This window comes from Nestor notabilis, unplaced genomic scaffold (assembly GCF_000696875.1).
Source record: "Nestor notabilis isolate BGI_N333 unplaced genomic scaffold, ASM69687v1 scaffold13540, whole genome shotgun sequence".
Classification (NCBI taxonomy): Eukaryota; Metazoa; Chordata; class Aves; order Psittaciformes; family Psittacidae; genus Nestor; species Nestor notabilis.
In genome coordinates this window covers 20,330-43,176 of record NW_009911653.1, presented here as the reverse complement: position 1 = coordinate 43,176, position 22,847 = coordinate 20,330, and the positions used below count along the sequence as shown (strand labels likewise).

Sequence of the window (22,847 nt, the reverse complement as noted above, 5' to 3'; positions counted from 1 at the left end):
TTTTTCTCCTTAACAACTTAATAACTTCTGTCAGTTCTTTATTCTTAACACAACTGTTAAGAAGAAAACAGTTTTCATTAGATTAATGTCCTAATGGAAATTGACAGCTGAGTAATTACGTGAGGTCAAAGTTGGTTAAGGACATTACTGTGCAAACATACAGCAGTCCTCACTGAAATACTGTGACGAGCTACTCACACAGCAGTTATGAACCTAGCTCTGCCCTTCTTTGCACTTCCAGTGACTACAGTAATAGTAAAAATAGTAACAGGAACAGGCTGTTGCCACGGTCATTGTTTTCCCCTAATGCAACAGCCAACAGCATTATTAGCCTGGTGGAATCACACCTCTGACTCCTTTAAAGGAGTATCAAAACTCTCACTGCAGCCGTATCACTGCAGGTGATAGAGAAGGAAGTGCAACAGTCGCTATGAGTTTTTGGCTACCCTCATTGTTGACTACCCTCCACACACCATTTGTCCAACACTAGCCTTTGACTTTATCAAACTTTTTCTTTCTGTTGCTAGCAATACGTATCATGTTAGATACAGCACTCTGATACTTCTTATCCCCTACTATCTCATTCCCTTCTATCTTACGTGATATTTTACAGTCATATCTGCCTATCTTCTTTGGACAAAAGACCAGAGAACGTTCAGTAAGAAGGTCAGTGGCACTGACTGAATGAGAAAGGCACTATAATCATTGTGTAACTCATTCTATATAGTCTCTCTAGCTGATCCACACCCACAGAAGAAGAAACAGGACTCATGTATTTGAAAATGCTGCCTAAAATGTGAATATCCAGGCAACAATCATTCTATACAAGAAAATAACCCATATGGCTCAAGCAATCCCTGAACTGCAAGTCTGACAGCTGACAGAATATACTTGGCAAGAGTCGCCTTGCTCTTACACTTCTTGTCAATGTAGTAATGCAACAGTAGGCTCACTATTGCCTTCTGTCAGAGACAGGGTATCAGGATGCTGGTCACATCTTCTGTTACCTTCTTGAATTTTGTACCATCTGTTCAGAACACTGCATGTCACAGCAACATAAACATAGGACAAATCATGATACTCTTGTTGTGGTCAGAGTATACTTCACACTCAGGCCAGGCTTAAAACAACTGACATCCACAGAACTGTCTCTCAACATTTCCATGTATCAGCAGAATGCAAAGGTACAATATATACCCCATATAGAATTTCCAGCTACTGTTGTTCTGAACCACATTGAAAAGAGATGAAGCATTTTCTGTGAGATTTCCTGGAGCACAACCTGTTTTGATTTCATTCATGGCCTTGTCTTTTCTCAGAACGCAAATACATTTTCAAATTTCAGAAATATATTATAACTTTACCATGACTATGAGATTTTCTGAAGTAGGGCCTAGTGCTTCCAAAGACTCTGGTTCATCTGTTGGCCTCTTGTAATGGAAAGCTGTTCCAGCAACATCAAACTTTCTTGGCCAGTCAATAGTCCAGGCACCATTAATATAGTAGTCATCCTCTTCAGATTTTAAAGCTTAAAAAAAAATACAAGCCACCTAAAAATTGGAAGCAGCATTTATAATGGAGAAGCCATTTCAAATTTATCTACTAATCTGCTAAATCTGCTAGAAGCATGTGAGTTTCAGCTCAATGTAACTGTTTTTTTAAGCAACCTAAAGCCATTTCTTTAGCCCTGTCTAAACAACATTGCCTCTGCAGTAATGTTCAGTGTGCAGGTATCCTTTGCAGATTTCAACATGCACATGCTATATGGAACAAAACAGAACTGCTATTGCAACTCGCAATGTATCTTCAACTCTAAAACTGAGCCTGTGTGCAATGTATGCAGTTTTATGTAAGATATATGTAGGTCTCAAATGTATAATCAATTACCAATCTAATCTTCAGATTAAGCAGTTGGGGCATGGAATAGGTATTTCAAGTAGTCTGCAGAGGAAAAAAAGAGAAATAGCATTGAGTCTGATGTATGGTGCCAATCAGCTCTTGTTTTGTTGCCTCTGTCCACTGTGCGGTTTTTTGCTCAATATCCAAACCTAAGATTCTTCTACTACAAACCCAACTACTAGCTACTTAATGAGATAAAATATTTTATTATTCCTATTTTAAAACCTTAAACCATAAAAGCAACACAAATAAAACATAAATTTCTTAGACCAATTAGGCTGGACAAACATATTATTCAGGGATTTGTATTTTATGTTTTATTATTAAAATTAGATTAAGTTTCTAAATATGACACTGACTTTTTATCTTAAGGTGAATATTCTCTTAATTAGATACTGACTTCTTAAGGTCATTATCAAGGTATTCAGCCCTCATATTTACTTTAAATAAAATATGTTTTTAAAGGCAAAATGATGGTTGGAAATATATGCTCAACAAGCCATGTCATTTTTTGTTGAGACTTGTAAGTGACTTCACTAGGTAGGGAACAAAATCACATCACAATATAAGGAATAGGACAGCTTATGATCAAGTTTTACTGTACGACAGCTTACGATTAAGTTTTACAGACGGTTTACCTAAAACTTTTAGCAAAAATGTCTCAATGATGCTTTGAGTGAAGAAACTAGCTCTGACACATTCATTTATGTAGAATTTTCAAAGTAATTCAGACGCTTTTTTGCCTATATAGGCTTTGTAGCACAAGAAAGAGCTGGTTAAAAAAAGCAAGTGTAAGAGAAGAATTAATCAAAATGCAAGCAGTACTGAACTTAGAGAAAGGAACAGTATTCACTATCTATTTCACGCGCTGTATAACTATGTTACAGCTTGTTTTATCTCTGGTCCTATTTTCACATTGCCAAAATTTCTATCTATCCCGCTTTTACAAAATCTAGCTTAATCAAAAGAAGAATCAATTTTATGTATGCTGTATGCACTTAATGTATATCCAGAAGCAAAGCAGCTCAATTTTTACCTGCCAATGAAAAATGCATTTGCATTCTGTAAATAGATTTACCCAATGCCAGTTGTTACACATAGTAAAGGCCACACAGTTGTGATTAGCGTTCCCGTAATATAATTACGTGACAATGATGACATGGTGGCATAATGCTATTAGCATATGAGACAGAAGGAACAAGTTAGTATTCCAATTAAATCATTTATGAGAACTTGAGAATGCAGAAAGCCCACAGAAAATCAGCACACAATTCCTCCCTGTTGCACATGAAGAATACAAAGGAAGATATCACCCTGGATCAAGCCATTTAAGGGAAGATAACACCATTACTAAAACAGTATTTTTCCACCAGCTCTGAAGTCAGGCCGTTTTGTTGTTGCTGGGTTATTTGTTGGACAGATCAGTTTAAAATACTGAATTATTTATGCAGCTGCAGAAACATGTTTTTGCTGTTACAACATTAGGAGCAATATTGGTGCAGAAATGATCAGCAGGGGAGGAAGAGAATTGATCAGACGGGTCAGGGAGGACAGGTGCTGACTGAGCTAACTGAGCTCCCAGATGTCTAACTGTAGCCTAAATTTGAGGCCGTGGCTTGTAAAAGAACTGGATCTTAAGTTAAGGAACCATGGGATGCTTGTTAGTTTGAAAGCCTGCTAATTGAAATGAACAAAGAAGAAACTTTGAAGCCAGCATGACAGCTATGGAGAGTAAGGGTTTTATTTTTTCCTTTTTTTGTATACTTCCCAATGGATAAATTGATTTCTTAGACTGTGGTCTCGTATTTGGCAGCAGTGAATATAAGAGAAAATACAGTAATATGCATAAATGGTTATATTCATCTGAGTCAGTTCTTAATTGGGTTCATGGTATGGTCACACAAACAGCTGCCCTGCAACAACAGAGGGAACTCCATAAAGACAGGGAAGTAGCTGTGAAGTTGCCACTGTCACTAAAGAAATATTCATAAAACAATACCCTTGAGGTACATATTTTAACAGAATAAACCCATTTTTAACTACTTTTGTGCTCTTAAAGTTTTTTTAAGGGAGCAGATGAATTTAAAACCTTCCTATCCCCAGAAACTGGTCATCCTAAAATAGTGATCTGGTTCACACTCACAGAACAAAACATCCCATCACAAAATCAAATGGCCCCTGAGACCTTGATTATATTTAATTAGTGTACAATGGCACCTTCGAAAGTTGGAAACATGAGAAACTAGTGTAAGAGAGAAATCCTCTGTTTCTGTAGTCAGGGCTCAGGAAAGCCTTTGAAATTGTGACAATAACATAAAAAAAGTATTTATGTAATACTTTATATTTTTAGATCTATGGCCAGCTTAAATACCAATTAAGTTGTCTGTATTTTTTATTTAAGAAAAAAACCTGACATTTTTCTTTCATTTTATACAGATAGTGCCAGCAACTGGAATTGTTTTTCCAGATCACCTTCCTCTGATTACAAAACAGAAGAATTACAAGCTTAATTGTACTAGCTAAGGAGTTATCCTCTTCATTCTGTTTTTCACCTCCCCATGGAATAGTTCGTAGCAGTAAATGACCATGACAGGATGCGTTGTATACCTCTCTCCCACCACTTCTCTTTGAAATGTCAGTACAGGACATAGGAACAACCTTACCCCCAGTATATTATGACATGGGGGAAGGGCCATGAGGAGTGTGATGCTGAAAATAGTAATAAGCACTCTACTGCTGGAGTAGTGGTGTTATTACTCCTGCAGAATGGAGGGAGATCAATTATCTGCTGAATTGCAGAAGGATGGGGGCAGGCAGGCAGAAAATTAGGCATCCAACAGTAAAAGGTACCATTATTATCAGTACAATCAATTTAGGAATTCATTTACCTAGGAGGGTAACTGCCCTTCTAACTCAAACTTAAAGGCACCATAATCCATTCCAACATGTGTTTTACATACAAAAGTAGCCTCTGCTGTATTACCTGTAAATTGCTGTTTAGCCTAAACAGATAATAACTTTAGGTTGTGCTAATCTGTTAATCTGCTGTACAATTTATCAGCTCTCTGATCTATTCTTGACTAAGAAAGAGGTGTTCTTGCACTACTGTGAATGGACTGCTATGCAAATCAGGGTACAGAGACTTTCAGAAATGTTTGGTGTCTTGAGTCTGACAAAGCCAGATTTGTACATATCAGTATCAAAAAAACAGAAAACAAATTTAACAGCCTTTAAAGAAACAAATAACAATCATGGAATATGAATTTAATTCTGTGCTTTACAACAGGCTTCCTGAATTATCTCTATCAAACACCTGGTTTTTCTGCACCTCATTTTCCTTATCTATAAAACAGGGATGGCATCAAAACCATACAGCACCTCATAAACACTGTACGATTAATACCTTGAATTGCCTTAAGATAAGAAGACAGCATTGTTAGCATTTAACTAACTATGGTTGTTGATGAATAATCATTGTGAGACTAAAATCTTGTTTTAAATCAGTTTAATCCTCCAAGATCAAAAACTTCCCTGATGGAAGACAGTACCTCAGATTGGGCCAGTACATCATTTGAATACTCCTCATCCACTTCAAGTGAAGTCTGACAGTCTAACTATAGTGAATTGACCTGATTTTGCACTGAGTAGACAAGGACGAATCACATGATGTATCTCATTAACTCCATTCAAGAAAATACATCCTAACCAACTGCTGCAACTGTCTCATCACAACCTAGTATTAACTGCTAATAATTCCCTCTGCTGCTTCTACTATGGCTATGGTTTGGCCAAACCAGAAAATGTACCTTCAAATCACAACATAAACCGACCTAATAACAGCCTGCTATTTAAACCATGGTCTTACCAATGTAGTTCTTTGACATTGCCACTTCTCTTACTTCAATGTGCACAGAACCTCTTGGAATTTGAATCACTTCCATATAGCCTGTAAGACAAAGGTAAACGTTATTTACTGTTGCCTACGTTGATCAATATTAGTCATGAAACTAACCATTACTGAATTATTTACTACTAAAAATTAGTATGAGATACAGGATTCAAATGGACTTGAAAATTTTCTTTCATGCAATATAAAGAAAACTCTTCAAATATCATACAAACATTTGAAAGTGATAGCAAGAACTTACCATGTAAGTCAGGAACTCCTTTTTTAAAGTGCTTATAATAAAGTATTTTCAACTTATGTTCATTTATGAATAGTTAACATATAAAATGACTTTAGGATCACATGATAATTCAGGTTGGAGAGGACCTCAGACAGTGATTTAGCCCAACTTTCTGCCATAAGCAGGGTATGCTAAGAGATCAGACCAAGTGACTTGGTGCTTTATCCTCCTGGGTTGTGGAAAATCTCCAATGATGGAACTGTACAACCTTTCTGGACAACCTTATCTGCTGCTGGACTGTCTTCCTGGGGAAAAATTTTTTTCTTACTTTCAGACATCATCTGTCTTGTTTCAATTTATAACCATTGTCTCTTCTCCCAGCATGTACCCACCACTGTGAAAAGCCTGGCTCTGTCTTCGTCATAACCTCTTCTTAGGTATTGGAAGGGTGATACTAGGTCCCCACAAACCTCCTCTTCTCCAGGCTAAATAAGCTCAGTTGTGACAGTGTCTCCTCAAAGAGAGGCAAGCACTTCAGACGTCAATAATCTTAGCGGTCCCTCACTGAACTGAACTGACTCCAGGGCACCAATCCTTTTCCTGCATTTGGGAGCTCGAAACTGGTAACACTAAGATCGCAACACTATAACTGTCTTTTTTGAATTAAGCTTTAAACTAATTGCCCGTATACATTTTCTAAGTTCTAAATAAGATGAACTTAAAAGAGACATTTCTGGATTCTTTCCATTCTAAAATTTCATGTATGACAAAATAGCAGATTCTATCATACACATTAAAATCATACTCAACCTTACTCTTACTATACCACCATAACTAGATAATAATTTTAAAACACCCACTTTTTTTTAAGTGCATTAAAGACCATGAGAACTAAGTATTCAGTAAAGAAACATATTGTTGTATTTGACATAAATCTAAACTAACACAGAAAAAGGCAACAACAAAGCAAAAGGAGTCAAAGTGAATGACTAGCAGCAAGGCCATGCTGGAAATGAAGGCAGCACTGTTATTTGCTAAAGAGACATGCAAATGCATTGTGCAATAGAATGGGCATATATGTACGTACCTCCTCTTGGCAATGAATCATTGAAGAAACCTTCAATGGCTTCACATGTACTGCCATCTCCGCCACAAACACGGCATCTATCTTCCTTAGCATCAGACCCCAAAATATTATCACAACCTACATGCTGAGAATAGATAAGAAAAAATATTTTAACAGGATGATGGTCTTATACCACTGTCTTCATATTTTTTTGAAGTGTTTCTGTCAAGTTTGAGATAATCAGTTCTTTTTATCTACCCTGTTTTTGATAGCTGTAACTGTAAGTGGGTTTTCACTTACCAGGGAAAGAAAATAAAGGAGAACAAGACACGTCTGGGTTGTTACCAAATCTTGATTGATTAGAACTTTGCATTTCTGTGATGACTTTCAGGAAGGGATCTCACAGTGTTTTACAAACAATGTAATTATTACAGTTATCAATAAATGATTACTGATATTTTTACTTAATATCACAACACTTAACTGTGTTCCATCTATATTGCTTTAAGGCAAACATTTGCTGTGTTCCTTAAACATTTATATAGCATAAATATTTTTACCAAAGGCACTTACAGCTTCATAAACCGTACTTCCACATTACCCAGGCAAAACTTGTGACTGTTTTCGTAAGTTTGAATGTAAAGTGTAAATTACTCTAAGAATGAATGCAGAATGAAACTTAGTGAAAGGCTGAATTAAAAGCTGTATTAGGTAGGATTAAACAGCCTTTGGAAAAAAGAGGTGTCTATAACTGATCATAAAAAATACAATTCATTTCTGATTATCTATTTGAGAAATAAACAATGATTAACTCCTTACAACTTATTGATTCAATCCTATTACAAAGCTGACGAAAATAAAGACAGTTGGATCCTTAAAACAAAATAAAACAAAAAAGAGAATGAACAAGTAGGACGTAAACAGACTGAACACTGCAGCTTGCCATTTTTTTCTGGGATTTATACAAAAAAGGAAGCAGCTACATAACTTTGTTTACTGTCTAGCAATAAATATCATCTACCATCTTATAAATGCATAATACATAGGCCATGAAAGATGTTAGAATACTTTAAATAATTGACAAAATAGTATTATTCTAACCATTTACATTTCAACTTTCTGTTTCACCAAGACGACAGAGGCCCAACTTTATTACATAGCTCATTCTCAACTTGAAATTTAGTTTTAAAAGACTTTTCAAAACCATTAATATTTTCATATGCATGAAGTACACCAGAATTCCACAGGTTATTTCTTAGGGTTTTTTTGATATCAACATGTTATTCAATAAACATATATCTTCAGCCCTCAATTTAGCAAAGAACTTTAGCATTGTGTTAAGCTTTAGTTATGTTAGTAGTTTCAGTGAAATCAAATACTTTTTAGAGTCACCGGCACAGTTCAGATGTTTAGATTTAAGTACAGAATTAAACACTTTGCTGAAATGAAGCAGCAGTGGGATGTATATAACCAAAAATATAGCACAGACCTTCAGTTTTATTCAAATTCATGTAATGCAATTCTATAGGAATCTCACAAGATTATCAGATTTTTAGTAAAAGAAAAAAAATTGCATTATACATTTTTTCCTAGAACTACAGAGCAATAGTGACAACTTTGTTTCAATCACATTAATAACAGAATTGTTCGCAACAGGATGAACTAGTTAAGAGAAAAACAAATTAATATTTTCACATTTACTGTTTTTCAGTCAGAGTGGTGTTCTAACTGGAATGATGGAACAGGCCCTGGAACAGTACAAGTATTCTGTTCATCTCCTGTTGCCTTTTCCACCAATTCTTCAACAGAAAACACAAAGCAAGGGGAAAAAAAGACAAAATGAAGGATTCTATGAATGTCTGTAAGAAGCTACTGAAATTTAAATGATTTGTCTAATTTATGCAATACCTTTTTTATCATTTTGTAGCAATCTTACTTTTTCATTAACAATTTGACCTGTCAACACTCGTGTTCCATGTAAGTAAGCACCATAATTAAATGTACGAGATAGCAGACATAACAAATTAATCCTTAAGTACTTTATAAAACATTTGTAACCTTGCATTCTCCATTGATACAGATATCCAGTGAATCAGCATTGCACTGAGTCCCATCTATTACTGCAGGAGCACGTTCAGTGTAAAAATTATAACCTTCAGCCAAGCAGTTTAATGCACATGGTTTAACCCCACCTGGACAACAAAAATGAATGAAAAAAAAACCAAACAGAAGTCTTGAAAAGTTAACAGCTAGTTAAAGTATATATGCATAAACAGATCTGAAATTTATAATCTTATCTCATACCTGACACATATAATGTATATACTTTATTTAACTTCCCTTTATTGATTTCTCTACTTGACTCTTCTTTCTTGCAAAAAAGATTATTTCGCATAGTAAGATATGGCAAGGTTGGCTGGCTCCATAACGATTCCATTATGTTAATACAACCCTAATGATTATTAAACAATTTAAAACAATAAGGATACCACTTCACCATTTGAAAAACAAGAATAACAAAAGAATGTAGTGCTAGAAGTATATCAATGTAAATTTCAAAGCAAACATCATACTATTTTAGTTAGGAATTTAGTCCCACAGAATTACATTATAGCTCAGACCACATGATCACAGTGATGGTTTTTAGGCATTTTATCTAAAAAGCTAAGAGTAAAACTACCCACATCACTAAAATACAAAAACACAAGGGGAAACATGGACTTATTCACTATAGGTTTAGAACACGAAAAAAACAAAATAAAACTTAGAAAGACAGAAACATAAACTTGATTAAACTGTCCCAAAAAGAAATAATATCCTTCTTCCCTGCAAAAGACCCTTTTATTGCACAGTGCAATTATTTATAATTCAATTACTGCAGCAGTAATTGGAGACTTTTACAAATTCTTTACTTCTTTTTCCTTTTCCTAGTATTCTCACCTTAAGAAAGGAAAAATGATTGTGAGATTTTTTTATACTGAACTCATCACTGTGGCATAAAATGCACTTACAGATCACCTATGGAATCTCTAATTATATTGCAACTGCAGGTGGAGAAGGGCTCCATATTTTTAAATTGGAGTCCCTACAACAATGCTCACTCTCCTTCATTGTAAAAACGAAACTGTATCAGCATAGAGATGGCTCTTTCTGCAACATCTTCAGCAACTGACAAAAGTGCTAGTAAACTTAGCTCATTATATTTTAATCAAAACACTCTATTTACAAACATTGCTCTTTATATAACACATATAATTTTCAAGACTTCACATATGGAAACATGTTTGTGAAGATAACCATTACCTCCAGTGTAGGGTTTCCAGTTATAATACTTTCCCCGGAAAGGCATATTGTCAAAATCTGCACATTGCTTTTCTCGAAAATCACGGGCCCCTGAAGGACATGGCTGAAATAATGAAGACAAAAAAAAGGTTAATTTCTTCCAAATATCAACAGAAAAGGAAATGCTCATAGGCTTACATCGCAAACATAATCATTCAAGAGACTAGGAGGTGGTTCCCTGCTTTGTCTTGTGGCTCTTCTTCTGGAACTTGCTTTATTGTTTTACAGTGTCTGTTTTATTACCTTAGCCTGGCATGAAGTAACTGAAGTAATTTAAGCAAAGGTAACTGTTATAAAACAGTTTCCATAAAACAGGACAGTCAGAATCACATCAAACTATGCCATCAGCTACCTCTTTATAAACAGCTGAAATAATTAAACCAAAATAATTTGGTAAGAGCTGTAAGCTCAGTTATACTGTACTGAGCAGCTGTACAGAGCAGTGCTACTAAGACATCAAGAAAAAAACCCAAACACTTTCTAGAGTTGTATCACCTCTGGTTACTTGTAACCTTGACAAAAGCACTGTGTTAAGGCTGAGAACAGATACCATGTTTGGCTCTGATTTTAATAGTCTCCAAGAGTGACGAAATAAAAACTGCTTTCATTTGAATTTTCATTACTTCACATTACTTATAATAAAACTGTAAAGTATCTTACTTGGAATAAGGGTAGATATAAGTGAAATTCATCTTGGAAAGAATTACAGGAGAGAGAATTCTTTGCCATTTCTCATATTTTTCATCAGCAGGTTCACAGTAATAATCACAACTAATCTTGAATACACCCAGAATTTAGATAGCACATTAAACATTGTTATCAATGTTTAAGTACCTGCTGAAATTGCAAGCTTCATCAGTCAAAGTATTTGAAATACAGATCAAAATAATTTTTAGACTGAAAAAGAATCTGTTTGACAGAAATCAGAGGTGTCAATAAATACTACTATTTTATGAGCAACAGAAATGTCCATTTTATGACAGTTATACTTGTATCTAAGCCACTTAGCATGGTTCAGGAATGTGAAATGCACTGAAGTGAAAGGGTTTCTATAAACACGGATTATGAAAATTTGCTGCACACTGCAAATATTAATAAAATAATTATGATTCTCAGTAACACGTATCAAGTTCTTATAAGAGCCAGTCCACTGCAATATAATTCAGAGACTAAATTTTGGTTTTGCAATTTTGAAGCTGTTGCCATATAAATTAAACAGTGCACATAGTAGTACTTAAATTTTATTTTTCTCTATAAATTATTCTGTTATCTCCCTCCCTATAAAAATACGTTTTTGAATATAATACATTTACTGATTAAAAAAACCAATGGTGAAACTACTTAAATTCAGTAATTCTTCAAGTGAGAACACTGAGCATAAAACATAGAATAAACACAGAACAGATCCTCCTAGAAGCAATACTAAGACATATGGTACACAGGGGGTGATTTGAGATTGCCAGCATGGCTTCACCAAGGGAAGGACAAGTCCTGCCTGACCAACCTAGTGGCCTTCCTTGATGGAGTGACTACAACAATGGACACAGGAAGAACTACAAATGTCATCTCTCCGAGCTTCTGTAAGGCCTTCGCCATGGTCCTCCACACTATCTTTCTCTCCGTATCAGAGAGATACACATTAGATGGATGGACTGTTCAGCAGATAATGAACTGACTGGATGGTTGCATCCAGACAGTAGTGGTCAATGGCTCAGTGGTCTAGATGGAAATCTGTGGTGATGTCCCTCAAGGGTTCCTACTGGGACCAGTACTGTTTAATATCTCTATCAATAACATAGACAGTGGGATTGAGTGCACCGTCAGCAAGTTTGCAGATGACACCAAGCTGAGTGGTGCAGCTGACAAGCCTGAGGGATGGGATGCCATCCAGACAGACTTGGACAAGCTCAAGAAGTAGACCCATGTGAACCTCAGAATCTTCAACAAGGCCAAGTGCAAGGTCCTGCCTGTTGATACCAGCAACCTCTGGTATCAGCACAGGCTGGGGGATGAGTACCCCTGAGGAGATGGACTTGGGGGTACAGGTGGATCAAAGATCGAACATGACCTGGCAATGCGTGGTTGCAGCCCACAAGGCCAATCATATCTTGGGCTGCATCTGTATTATCTGTACCGTCCTCTTGAACACAGCTCTGGTAGTCTGACAGAAAACCAGCTACACACAAGTAAGCACAGCCTGTAATCTCACTGATGACAGGAACAGCAGACAAGGCTGGGAATACCTGGAAGCAGCTAAAGGAATTGTGTGAGCAAAGCATACAACAGTCCTACTCACTTGGTATTTTATCTGGTATGGTAGTCACAGAATCTTAGAATGGTTTGGGTTTGAAGGAACCTTAAAGATCTTCTAGTTCCAACCATCCAGCCATGGGCAGGGGCATCTTCCACTAGGGCAGGTTGCTCCAAGTCCCTTCCAACCCGACCTTTAACACTTCCAGGGATGGGGCATCCACAACTTCTCTGGGCAACCTGTGCAGTGTCTCACCACCCTCCCAGTAAGGAAATTCTTCCCAATACCTAATCTAAATCTACTCTCTTCTAGTTTACAGCCATTCCTCCTTATTCTATCCCCACATGCCATTGCAAAAAGGTCCTCCAGCTTTCTTGTAGACCACCCTTTAGGCACTGAAAGGCTGCTACAAAGTCTCCCCAGAGCCTTCTCTTCTCCAGGTTGAATAATCCCCACTCTTTCAGCCTTTCCTCACATGGCTGGCTTCCGATGGCTCAGGGGGGACCTTATCACCATGTTTCAGTATTTAAAGGGTGGCTACAGAGAAGATGGATACTCACTTTTTACAACGAGTCACATTGAAAAGATGAGGGTAATGGGTAGAAGTTACTCCAAGGGAAATTCCTGTGACTGGACACAGGAAAAAAGTTTTTCACAATGAGAACAATCAGCCATTGTAATAATCTTTCCAGGGAAGTGGTGGATTCTCCAACATTAGACATTTTTTACGATTCAGATGGAAATAATTCTGGGACATCTAGTCTACACCATGCTTTTACCAAGAAAGGTTAGACCAGATGATCCTCAAGGTCCCTTCCAACCTGGTATTTTATGATTCTATGAAAATCATACATACAGAAATGCAAAAACATTACTGCAAAGTAAATTATAAAATGCCAGCTCTTTGGCACTGTCTCCTTGTTATATACTCTTTTCCCAAAGTAAATATGCAATAAGTGCTTCTCTTTCTTGTGTAAATATTTCTTGTTTTTCATGCACCTATAGTACATGGATAACTCTTGTCAAGCAACAGGCTGCTTGTGTTTCCAAACAGTCTTTTAGGAGACTGCAAATCATGAGGTGAGAATCTAATGAAGGTATAAGAACTTTAAGACAGGTCTGACAAAGTCTTGATAAGAAAACTGTGAAATAATTAAAACTTCTGAGTTTAAAGAAGCATTGACTTTAATGAGAACATGAAAAATTTTAAGACTGAATAAAAAATAGTCTAAATAATGCTAACAAATCATTGAACCAACACTGACAAAACACCAAACCTTTTATCTCACAGAAATGTGTTTATCTTGGAGCTTAAAGTCAGGCAGACTTCAGTAATAGAACTCACTGTGTTTCCTGTTAATAAAGGACTACAGTACACCTCACAGAAGATTAAAAACACAGCCAGGAGGGTTACAGTTGAAACTCAGGTATTGTTCCATGATTCCATGATATATCTCCTCTAATGAATGTGTTTTAGAAAAAATTGGCTTGAAAATATTAAAATTATGAAAGTAATGAACAGTACCTGTGAATATATGCATAAAGGAAGCAACCAACAAAATCCAGTTCCTACATTCTAGTAAAAGACTGAAGAACAACTGGTACAGTGATAGTACTGAACAAAAACAAGACTCTTTTAAAGGTATGTATGTACAGATAAACCCTTTACCGAACTTGTAAGCAAAATTAGTTTCTTATTGTGTATAAAAAATTAGAAGGCTTTTACAGTTTTAGATGTAAATCAAATTATGTTTCACATCCTATACTTCCTTTAAATCAGACAATGAGTTACTTTTAACTGAGTAACTATGTGCCTTGCAAGTCTATGATTTTTTTTTTTTTAATTAAAAGTACTTTGATTGGAAAAGACATGATTTTACTAGAAGTATTGTGGTTGGTGGTAGAAAATAAGTTTCTGATGAGTGTGTTTCTTTCTACCATGCTTTTTTTTCAGAATTCATTACCTAATGTTTTTTTCTGTTGATCTCAATGTTTCCATTAGCCTTTTGAATTAAGAAGTCATATATGGCTTTAAAAATGTTTGATGAGAAACAAACCTACTAGGAGTGTGAGCACTGTTTCCAAAGAATTAGAATAATTAAAATGGTCAAAAGAAAGGGCAACTTTCTCATCTCCGAAAGAAAAAAGAAGTCAAAAATAGGAGCTTTAGCGAGTGCTACATCAAAAATTACAGATGGGCAATGAACGTTGACATTGCAAGATAAACTTCAACAGAAAAGAGGTACAAACAACACATTTTTCATAAAAACAATGACAGAACTGCTTGCTCTTAACGCTTACATTAATCAAACATACCATTCCATTAAAAAATGTCAGCCACTAAGGACAGTGATAAATCTTGAAACAAAATCTACTAATCTCAGCTATTCTTGGTTACGTAGAACCCTAAATATTACTATAAATATTAGTATAAATGAAATGGACTACAATCATCAAAACCATTAAGGCAGTAAATTTAAAATTCTGTAAGTACCAACATATTTATGCACTGGAAAACCATACCCCAAAAATATGCTAAAAATATGATTCACAGTCAAACTGTAACAATGGCACTTCCAAATTGCCTGGTCCGAGTCTGCAATTGTTCAAGAATTCTTTTCAAGACCTAGGCAACAAAATGCAAAGTTTCCTTTCTAGTATCTTGTTTAATTTATTGACTGAAAAATGAATATAGGCAGGGAACGAAAATTTTGGAACAGAGTTTTACAATTTTGAAAGAATTGAATTGATAAATTGGAGCAGTGGTTTGCAATTAAAGCAATGGATGCAAATTACTACACTTGAGTAGGAACAATCAACTGTGCAAGCACAATTTGAGGAATGACTTCATAAAGCGCAGCTCCTAGGGATTTTGGCATTACACATCAGCACAGACTAAATAAATATTGCCACTCTTGCAAGAAAAATGAACACAGTACTGAAATGAATAAACAGAACCCCATCACTAGGATGAAAAACTAAGTTATACTTATGATACTAAGTTATCTTAGTATCCTTTATCTCTGAAAGGGTTTAGCTAGAATCCTATGCAGAGGTTTGGGCACCATGGTTCCCAATGTGCACTACTGGGATCCCTAAGTCTATTAACACAGAAACCATCTAGTGTGAAGAAAACCAAGAAGAGACATGATACTAATCTGCAAACACAGGAAAGGCTCCCACAGAGGAATGATATCAGCTGTCTTCTTACTGGGAAAAAAGTAAGTAAGGGTCTTAAAGGATGGCAAAACATACACTGTATTTTATTAAAACTGTCCCGACTGTAAGGATATTGAAGAGTCCTAATGTTATCTCCAGGAAGAACGGTTTTAATGGTTTAATGACAGTTGATTTTGCCTTCAAGCCAGGGAATAGCCTGAATGGCCTCCTCAGATACTTTCTAGATGTTCCTTCTGTGACCCTGTAAGCTTCCTCTCAGTTACAATCAAACAAAGAGAGAATAAAGCAAGTAAAACCAACTAAGAATAAAATGGTCTGAAAAGTGTTTGATACATTTCAATGATATCACTAGGTAGCTAAGATTGTTAGTAATTAAAAAAACATTAAAAAACTGTGTATTTGTGAGGCAGCAGGATTACATACACTTTCTTGCATACTAGTTACTGTAGCAGATGCTAAATAGTATCTATTGGAGATAAACATTTTAAATAAGACTGCCTGGACAATTATCTCATCACAGCCTTCAAAAAGTTAATGGAGGAAGGCTCCAGTGTGTTAATGTGAATTTTTTAACATATCTTAGCCTGTGTGTACAAACTGAAACAGGTCATTATTTGAAACAAGCAAATAGAATATTCCAGTTACAGTTTGCCTGGTATCAATCCCAAATAAATAGAAGAGGTGGCAGAGAATTGACTGACACAGTTTTAAAGGAAAGGTAGATAATAATGCAAATCATACAAATCAGTATTTTGTGTAAGAGTAAGTTTTATCAACTAAAACCTTTTATAATTCCTGGTTAAATTAAAATTACAATGGAATATGCTTAGATTTTGATAAAGCACTTAAATTAGTAGCACACAACATCCTGACTGAAAAGAAACAGAAACAACCTGATACTCATTTGGTAAAGCATATACTATATTTAATACCGACTAAGAGATTTCAATACAGATTCTCAGTTGGTGAACTTGCAGGCGTATTTCCTATCAACTGTAAGAACATGAAACACACTCAAGTGTTACTCAACATTATCATTTGTGAATTGGAATGAAACTGGAACAAAAAAAAAACTCGCTTATGAAGTCTTCCAATAACAGAAAGACCATCTAAGTGAAAATAAAGACAAAGACAAATTAATCACAGGAGCAAATCTGGTAAGCTGGACCCATTAAATGAAAACTGTACAAGGACAGCCAAGTGTGAAGATACACATCTACAGAATCAGAGTTTCAGAATGGCAAACTGCAATTTGGAAGGCTGTATGACTGGAAAAGTTTTACAGCTCCTACTGGACAAGCAGTTCAGCTTCAGTCTCTCTTACTGTGGCTAAAGGCCTAATGCTGTGGCCAAAAGACCTTAACATACTTCTTGGCTGTGTGAACAGAAGAGCTGCAATTGGCAATACAAAAGTAATTTTTAATTTAGAAATTTGTAATACAGCTTAATAATGACAATAACCTCCACAGAGAAGTTTGCAGAACTAATACTTATGATAATTAGTAATGATCATAAAAGCCAGTTGTTTTTTTTTTTAAGGAGTCAGCATATCAACTACTGAGTTTTTTTCCTGAAAAATGTCAAAAAATAAACAGGTGAAACATCAGCTTTAGGTACAGACTCTCCCACTGAAAGGAACTTCCTTGATTTAAGAAGAAAATTAAGACAAATTTGAGGCTGAAATAATATGAAAGCCTGTTTATGTTTGTAGTGCTAGTGACTTGGAAACTTACTAGTGAAATTCCTTATTGGCATGTACTCTTTTTCTAGTTCAATTTTTAACTCAACTGGATTTGTAATCTAGTTTCACAATTTGATTTTGTACCTTTAGCCTCTACCCCATCCTCTCATGGTTGTTCATTACTTCAATAGCTCAGCTCTACAATAAAACTGTATGATCATTCTGGTAATACAAAAAGCAGCAGATTTGTGTTTTAAATCAGCAGATAGGTGTGTTTTAAACCTGCCAAATTTCTGTTAAATGGTTTTGTCAAATGGTTTAAAACACACCAAAAGAAATACATTCTCACAAATTGCGTAAGGTGACTGTGTAACACATTAGCGCTGGAAGTTATAAAGGTATAAAAAGAGTAAGAGGGTTTAAAAGTGGATTCATGGAGGATACTTCCATTTCCTAGACTTATAGAATGGTTTGGGTCTTAAAGACCATCTAGTCCAACTCCCCTGCCCTGGTGAGGACACCTTCCACTAGACCAGGTTGCTCAAAGCCCATCCAATCTGGCCTTAAACATTGCAAGAGATGGGGCATCCACAACTTCTCTGGGCAACCTGTTCCAGTGTCTCACCACTCTGACAGTGAAGAATATTTTCCTATTATCTAACCTAAATCTGCCCTCTTTCAGTTTAAAGCCATTCCCCCTTTACCTGTCCATTTTTTTGTGGCAGTTACTATAGTTCAGACATGACATGGAACTCAAGAATTACCTTTAGAGACACCCAGAGTTACTGGCCACTGCTGGAGTACAAGACACTGGGCTAGAGAGATCTTAGCTCTGACATGGAATGCTCCTTGCTGACTTTTAACATTGATGCTCATGTTGAACTCACTCCAGTCCTTAATGTGAATACACAAGCTGGGCATCACATTCAGACAAGGATCCTAACATTTAGCAGAACTCATAGGGTGCCTGCAGTATACAACTGCCCTACAGGACTGCCTGTCAATCAAATGCAGAATTCAAGGCTTTTCTAAAGAGAAAGAAAGCATCCATTGCTGCTAAAATGTAAAGCGAACAAGTTAATTATACTTCTACAGTAGAATAAAATTTACTTACATCAGTATTACATGAGCGATACCGCTTCCTTTCCCCAAGACAGTATTTGCCTCCACCTGAAGGTCTAAAAAACATGTTTATGTGTTAGTATATGCATTATTAGCCCAAACACAAACCTAAAAAATACATATTAAATTAAAAAAAAAAAAAAAAAAAAGTACATGGAAGTTTTAAGGTGAGATTTTGAAATATTTTATTTAGTAAGAATTGCAGAATTGACTTGAATTGGAGCAGATAAAAAACAATAGTGGGTATTTGAAAATCATCACTTATATAATGATGAGTCATCTAGTTTGCATATACGGTTTAACTGTATTTTGAACATACTAAAAAGGCATTGTTTTTAAATTATTTTATTGCTTTGTAAAACTAGAATGAGAAATATGTAAACAAGCCATATGAGAAGGGTTTTTTTTAATCTTCTCATATTACACTTGAAAATATTACAAAATGAAGAGACACTGTCTGCTAAATACTGGAGCCAGAAAAGACTGCATTTTCTAGTTCAAGAATCTGATTCTGATGTGAATTAAGCAGTAGTAAAGCTGAGGGAACTCCAGGGTAAGCAGATTTCTATTAGTGTGAATAAGACACTGGCTCTTAAATTCCTTAACTGTTCAAAAACCTCATCTTTCATGGATAGATTTGACACAGGTCAAATAATCAATTAACATTGTCTTAAATGTAAGATTAATCAGACATCAGCTCTTTGGCTCATAACTTGAAAGCAGAAATGAAAAAGCTTTGTGTTTGTTTTTTAATAAAGAAATAAAAGAATTTTCAATCAACTAGAAAGAAGATCAATACCGGTTTTCACATTACAGCTATTTAACCAAGCAACACTGTCCTCGAACCAAAAGAATTTTTTTCCTAATACAGACATCCTCCCCCCTCATCGCAAATGCATTTGCTTGATGCACTGTTAAACATTTAAAATTTAATCGCTTTTCAACGTACCAACCCATATACATAGTAACAGGAGTAGTTAAAAAATCTGAGGAAATTACTCATGCTCCAAACAAATATTCCACTAGCATTTTTACATATGGCTTTGAAAATTAATTTATTATTCTCTCGGTAACATAGTCTGACATATTATCAATGCATATGGATAATTTTTGCCTTTGAATTCATTAAGCAGTGCTATTTGCCAGATTTGATAGTTACTGCTAATGATAGGAGGTGAACAGACCACCTGAAGCAGTAGTAATGTAACATTATAGCATCTTGATGCCTTGCAGAATGTAGTGCTGATGTGCAGCCTGACTTGCAAAACATGGGTACAAGCAACAAAGAACTTAAGTGTACAGAGAGGAGATGATATGGAAGGAGTGATACATGCCACAGAATGGATTTCTATTAAAGAAGCAGAAAAGCTCAATGTCTTCAAGAAAAAGTGGTCTTAAAAACTACTGATGGTGACAGAAATAGCAATTATGGGACATTACAAGAACAAAGTATGGAGTAATAAAACTATCCTTCTGCAAAGACCTACAGCTGTGATGAAGTAAGCAGAACAGAAAAAGCAGCAACAGAAAAAAAGCAGCGATTCATATAGCAAGAAACTGCAATGGAAAAAGGTAGGCATTCTTCATTTAAGGACCAATAGTGACAGAGGGAGACGCAGTTACCTGACAGACCTTCTATGGAACAGTAGTCAGGACACTGGAAAACAGACAAACGACAGGACAAGTACAGATACACACAACAGATCAAGGTGTAGTAGAGTAGCTGGCCCCTCTTGAGAGAGAGTAGATGGACCAACTGGGAGTACTGGCAGGGAGAGAAGCTGATAAATTGTTTTAAGAGAGAGCGGGAAATCACAACTAAGTGCTGGACATGACAGCATATAAATGTATTGTATGCTACCTAATATTACTAACTATGGTTTATATGTAAGCAGTTGTATGCAGAAGCTAGGAAATACTGTGTTGGGATTTCAATAAGTAACAGGCAATAGTTATTTTCTATCCTAGGCAAGCATCAGAGGTAATATGTCTTAAGAAAGAAATCTATCTAAGGCATAATTTAAATATATTCTGCATGAATAGCAAGATGCAGAAAGAAAACCATTCTGGTTATTGCTAAATAAAAATCCAGCTATCTTTACAGTATAGAAGATAGATTAAAAATGTTAAAAATATGTCTAGTGAACTTCTCCTGTTTCTGTCTGCAATTCTGAAGACAAATGCTGGCAAACTAGCAAAACATTTTTACAGATAACATGTGAAACCACAGTTTTGAATAATTTCCAAATGTGTCTTTTTGTTGGCTCCGGCTTACTTTAGCTACTTACGCTGGACTGTCACAGTGTCTTATAGATGAGGAGACTCCTCCCCCGCAGGTCCTGCTGCACTCTCCCCATATTGACCACGGACCCCAACCCCCATCTATGCTCTGGGGCCAAGTGCCAAAAGGTACGCACTCTCCCTGATAACACCACTGAAAGATTTCACAAAAAAACACAGAATTAGCTTCCAGGCTGACACAGTTATCAGGACAGAAAAATATAAGGGTCAGGCAATGACCAATTATAGGCATTAGCATTCCCTGTATAGATAACACAACTAATATATTACTTTTTCTAGCCATGTTTAGACATCGGTGAGGGTGTGTGTGATTTGTTAATTGTCTTCACCAAGTCCTGAATTATAGGTTCCTATCACACACCAGAAGTTAAAGCAAGCTTAAAATAAAGATTTTCTTTTTTCTTCATACATCCTCCTTAGTGTTTCTTATTAAAGGAACTGCAAGTTGCTTACATTCCTTTAAACACTAAGATTCATCTCCAAGATCAGTTTTGTAAAACACCCTCCGCTAGGATTCATGTGAAGGCTTCATTATGCAAAATTAAAAATTCGACCCAATAGTATTTTTAAGAAAGTATTCTGTTACATTATAAAAAAGAAAATCTGGATGAGGTTACAATGGAATAAGAATTTGTTGCAGTACTTCATTTACACTAGCCTTACAGACATAACAAAAGTAGTGCCAAAGTATTAGACATAGTACAGAAAATTATTATATAATAGTGAGTGGCCACTTGTTCAGTGACAGAATGAACATGCATACCCCACTCATGCAAAAACTTAAACTTTGCAATATTGTTACTTACACTGGACATACAAAAAGACAGACAATTCACAACAAATGGCTCGTTAAAATAAGTTTATAATTCCCTTAGTCAGAAACCTTTTTTAAACCATTCAGAAATAATCCTGGAGCCCGTAGTTTGATCCACATTCTGGCGCATCACTGAGAATCTGGAGTGGCTCAGTTAGAGCTACTCTCCTACCATTATAGGCACAGGTGACAGAGTAAATTACAGGTTTATTGTGACCTGAATCTGCACATCTCACTTTTAAAAGATGGCAATCTGCTCTTCAACTCCCTTGAATTTCCCAAACAGACACACTATTGACCCTTTCCAAAAAGAAACCCAGACAACTTCTGTGTCCAAAATCAGCCACATGAATTTGACAGAAAGCATTAAGACTTGAGCAGAAGACATGGACAGACACAAATCCCTGTCACCCATAAGAACTGCTGGAAGACGCAGTGCCAACTTTATACTTTACACCTCTACAAGTGTATATAACAAGCAGAGCAAAGTTTTCTCTTCTAAGTCCTAAGGCTCACCTAAAGTCTCAGTCACAGCAATATGGGACATATACTAACAAGTGAATACAGCCATCCACAATGACCTGATTTAATCTAGATTTTTCTGAAGGAAAAAGAAAAGAGAATTTAACCTACTGTCACTACTCAGGGGAAAAAAAGAAAAATCTCATGTGAACAAGGATTGTAGAGAGTGTTAAATAAATAAAAATCCTTTTTTCATTAGAAATTTCATTTTTAATAAAAGGTACTTCTAGACTATCAAATATGTTAGTGTTTAGCTCTTCATGTACATTTAAAATGACAGATTACTGTTAAAATTTGTAGCTTATCGTCAGCAGACACACCTAGGTACAATAGTTCTGCTAGGATATGAACACATGCTACCATTTAATATAGTATTTCCTTGTTATAATATTTGTTATTTCCACACTAATAAAATTGTAGCATTATTTTTCCAGCCACATTCACTTTTGTTTCTTCTCTCAATAAATTTTTATCCTTCATGACCTCTTTTTTCTCTGTATGTATTGTGCCTCTTTCAAAACACACCTGGTACAATCCAGCAC

The 22,847-nt window shown here is 35.8% G+C and overlaps 1 protein-coding gene across 1 annotated transcript in view; it reads right to left on the bottom strand.

Moving 5' to 3' along the window:
• LOC104406768 (A disintegrin and metalloproteinase with thrombospondin motifs 6) overlaps positions 1–22,847 on the bottom strand; it is a gene marked incomplete at both ends in the record, with an annotated part of 53,837 nt that overhangs the window by 15,452 nt on the left and 15,538 nt on the right. Inside the window, 7 exons of the mRNA XM_010015859.1 lie at positions 1,365–1,528; positions 5,765–5,845; positions 7,114–7,237; positions 9,151–9,284; positions 10,396–10,498; positions 18,661–18,724; positions 20,957–21,102. Of these exons, the coding sequence (XP_010014161.1) occupies positions 1,365–1,528; positions 5,765–5,845; positions 7,114–7,237; positions 9,151–9,284; positions 10,396–10,498; positions 18,661–18,724; positions 20,957–21,102 (816 nt within the window). The remainder of the gene's footprint in view (positions 1–1,364; positions 1,529–5,764; positions 5,846–7,113; positions 7,238–9,150; positions 9,285–10,395; positions 10,499–18,660; positions 18,725–20,956; positions 21,103–22,847) is intronic.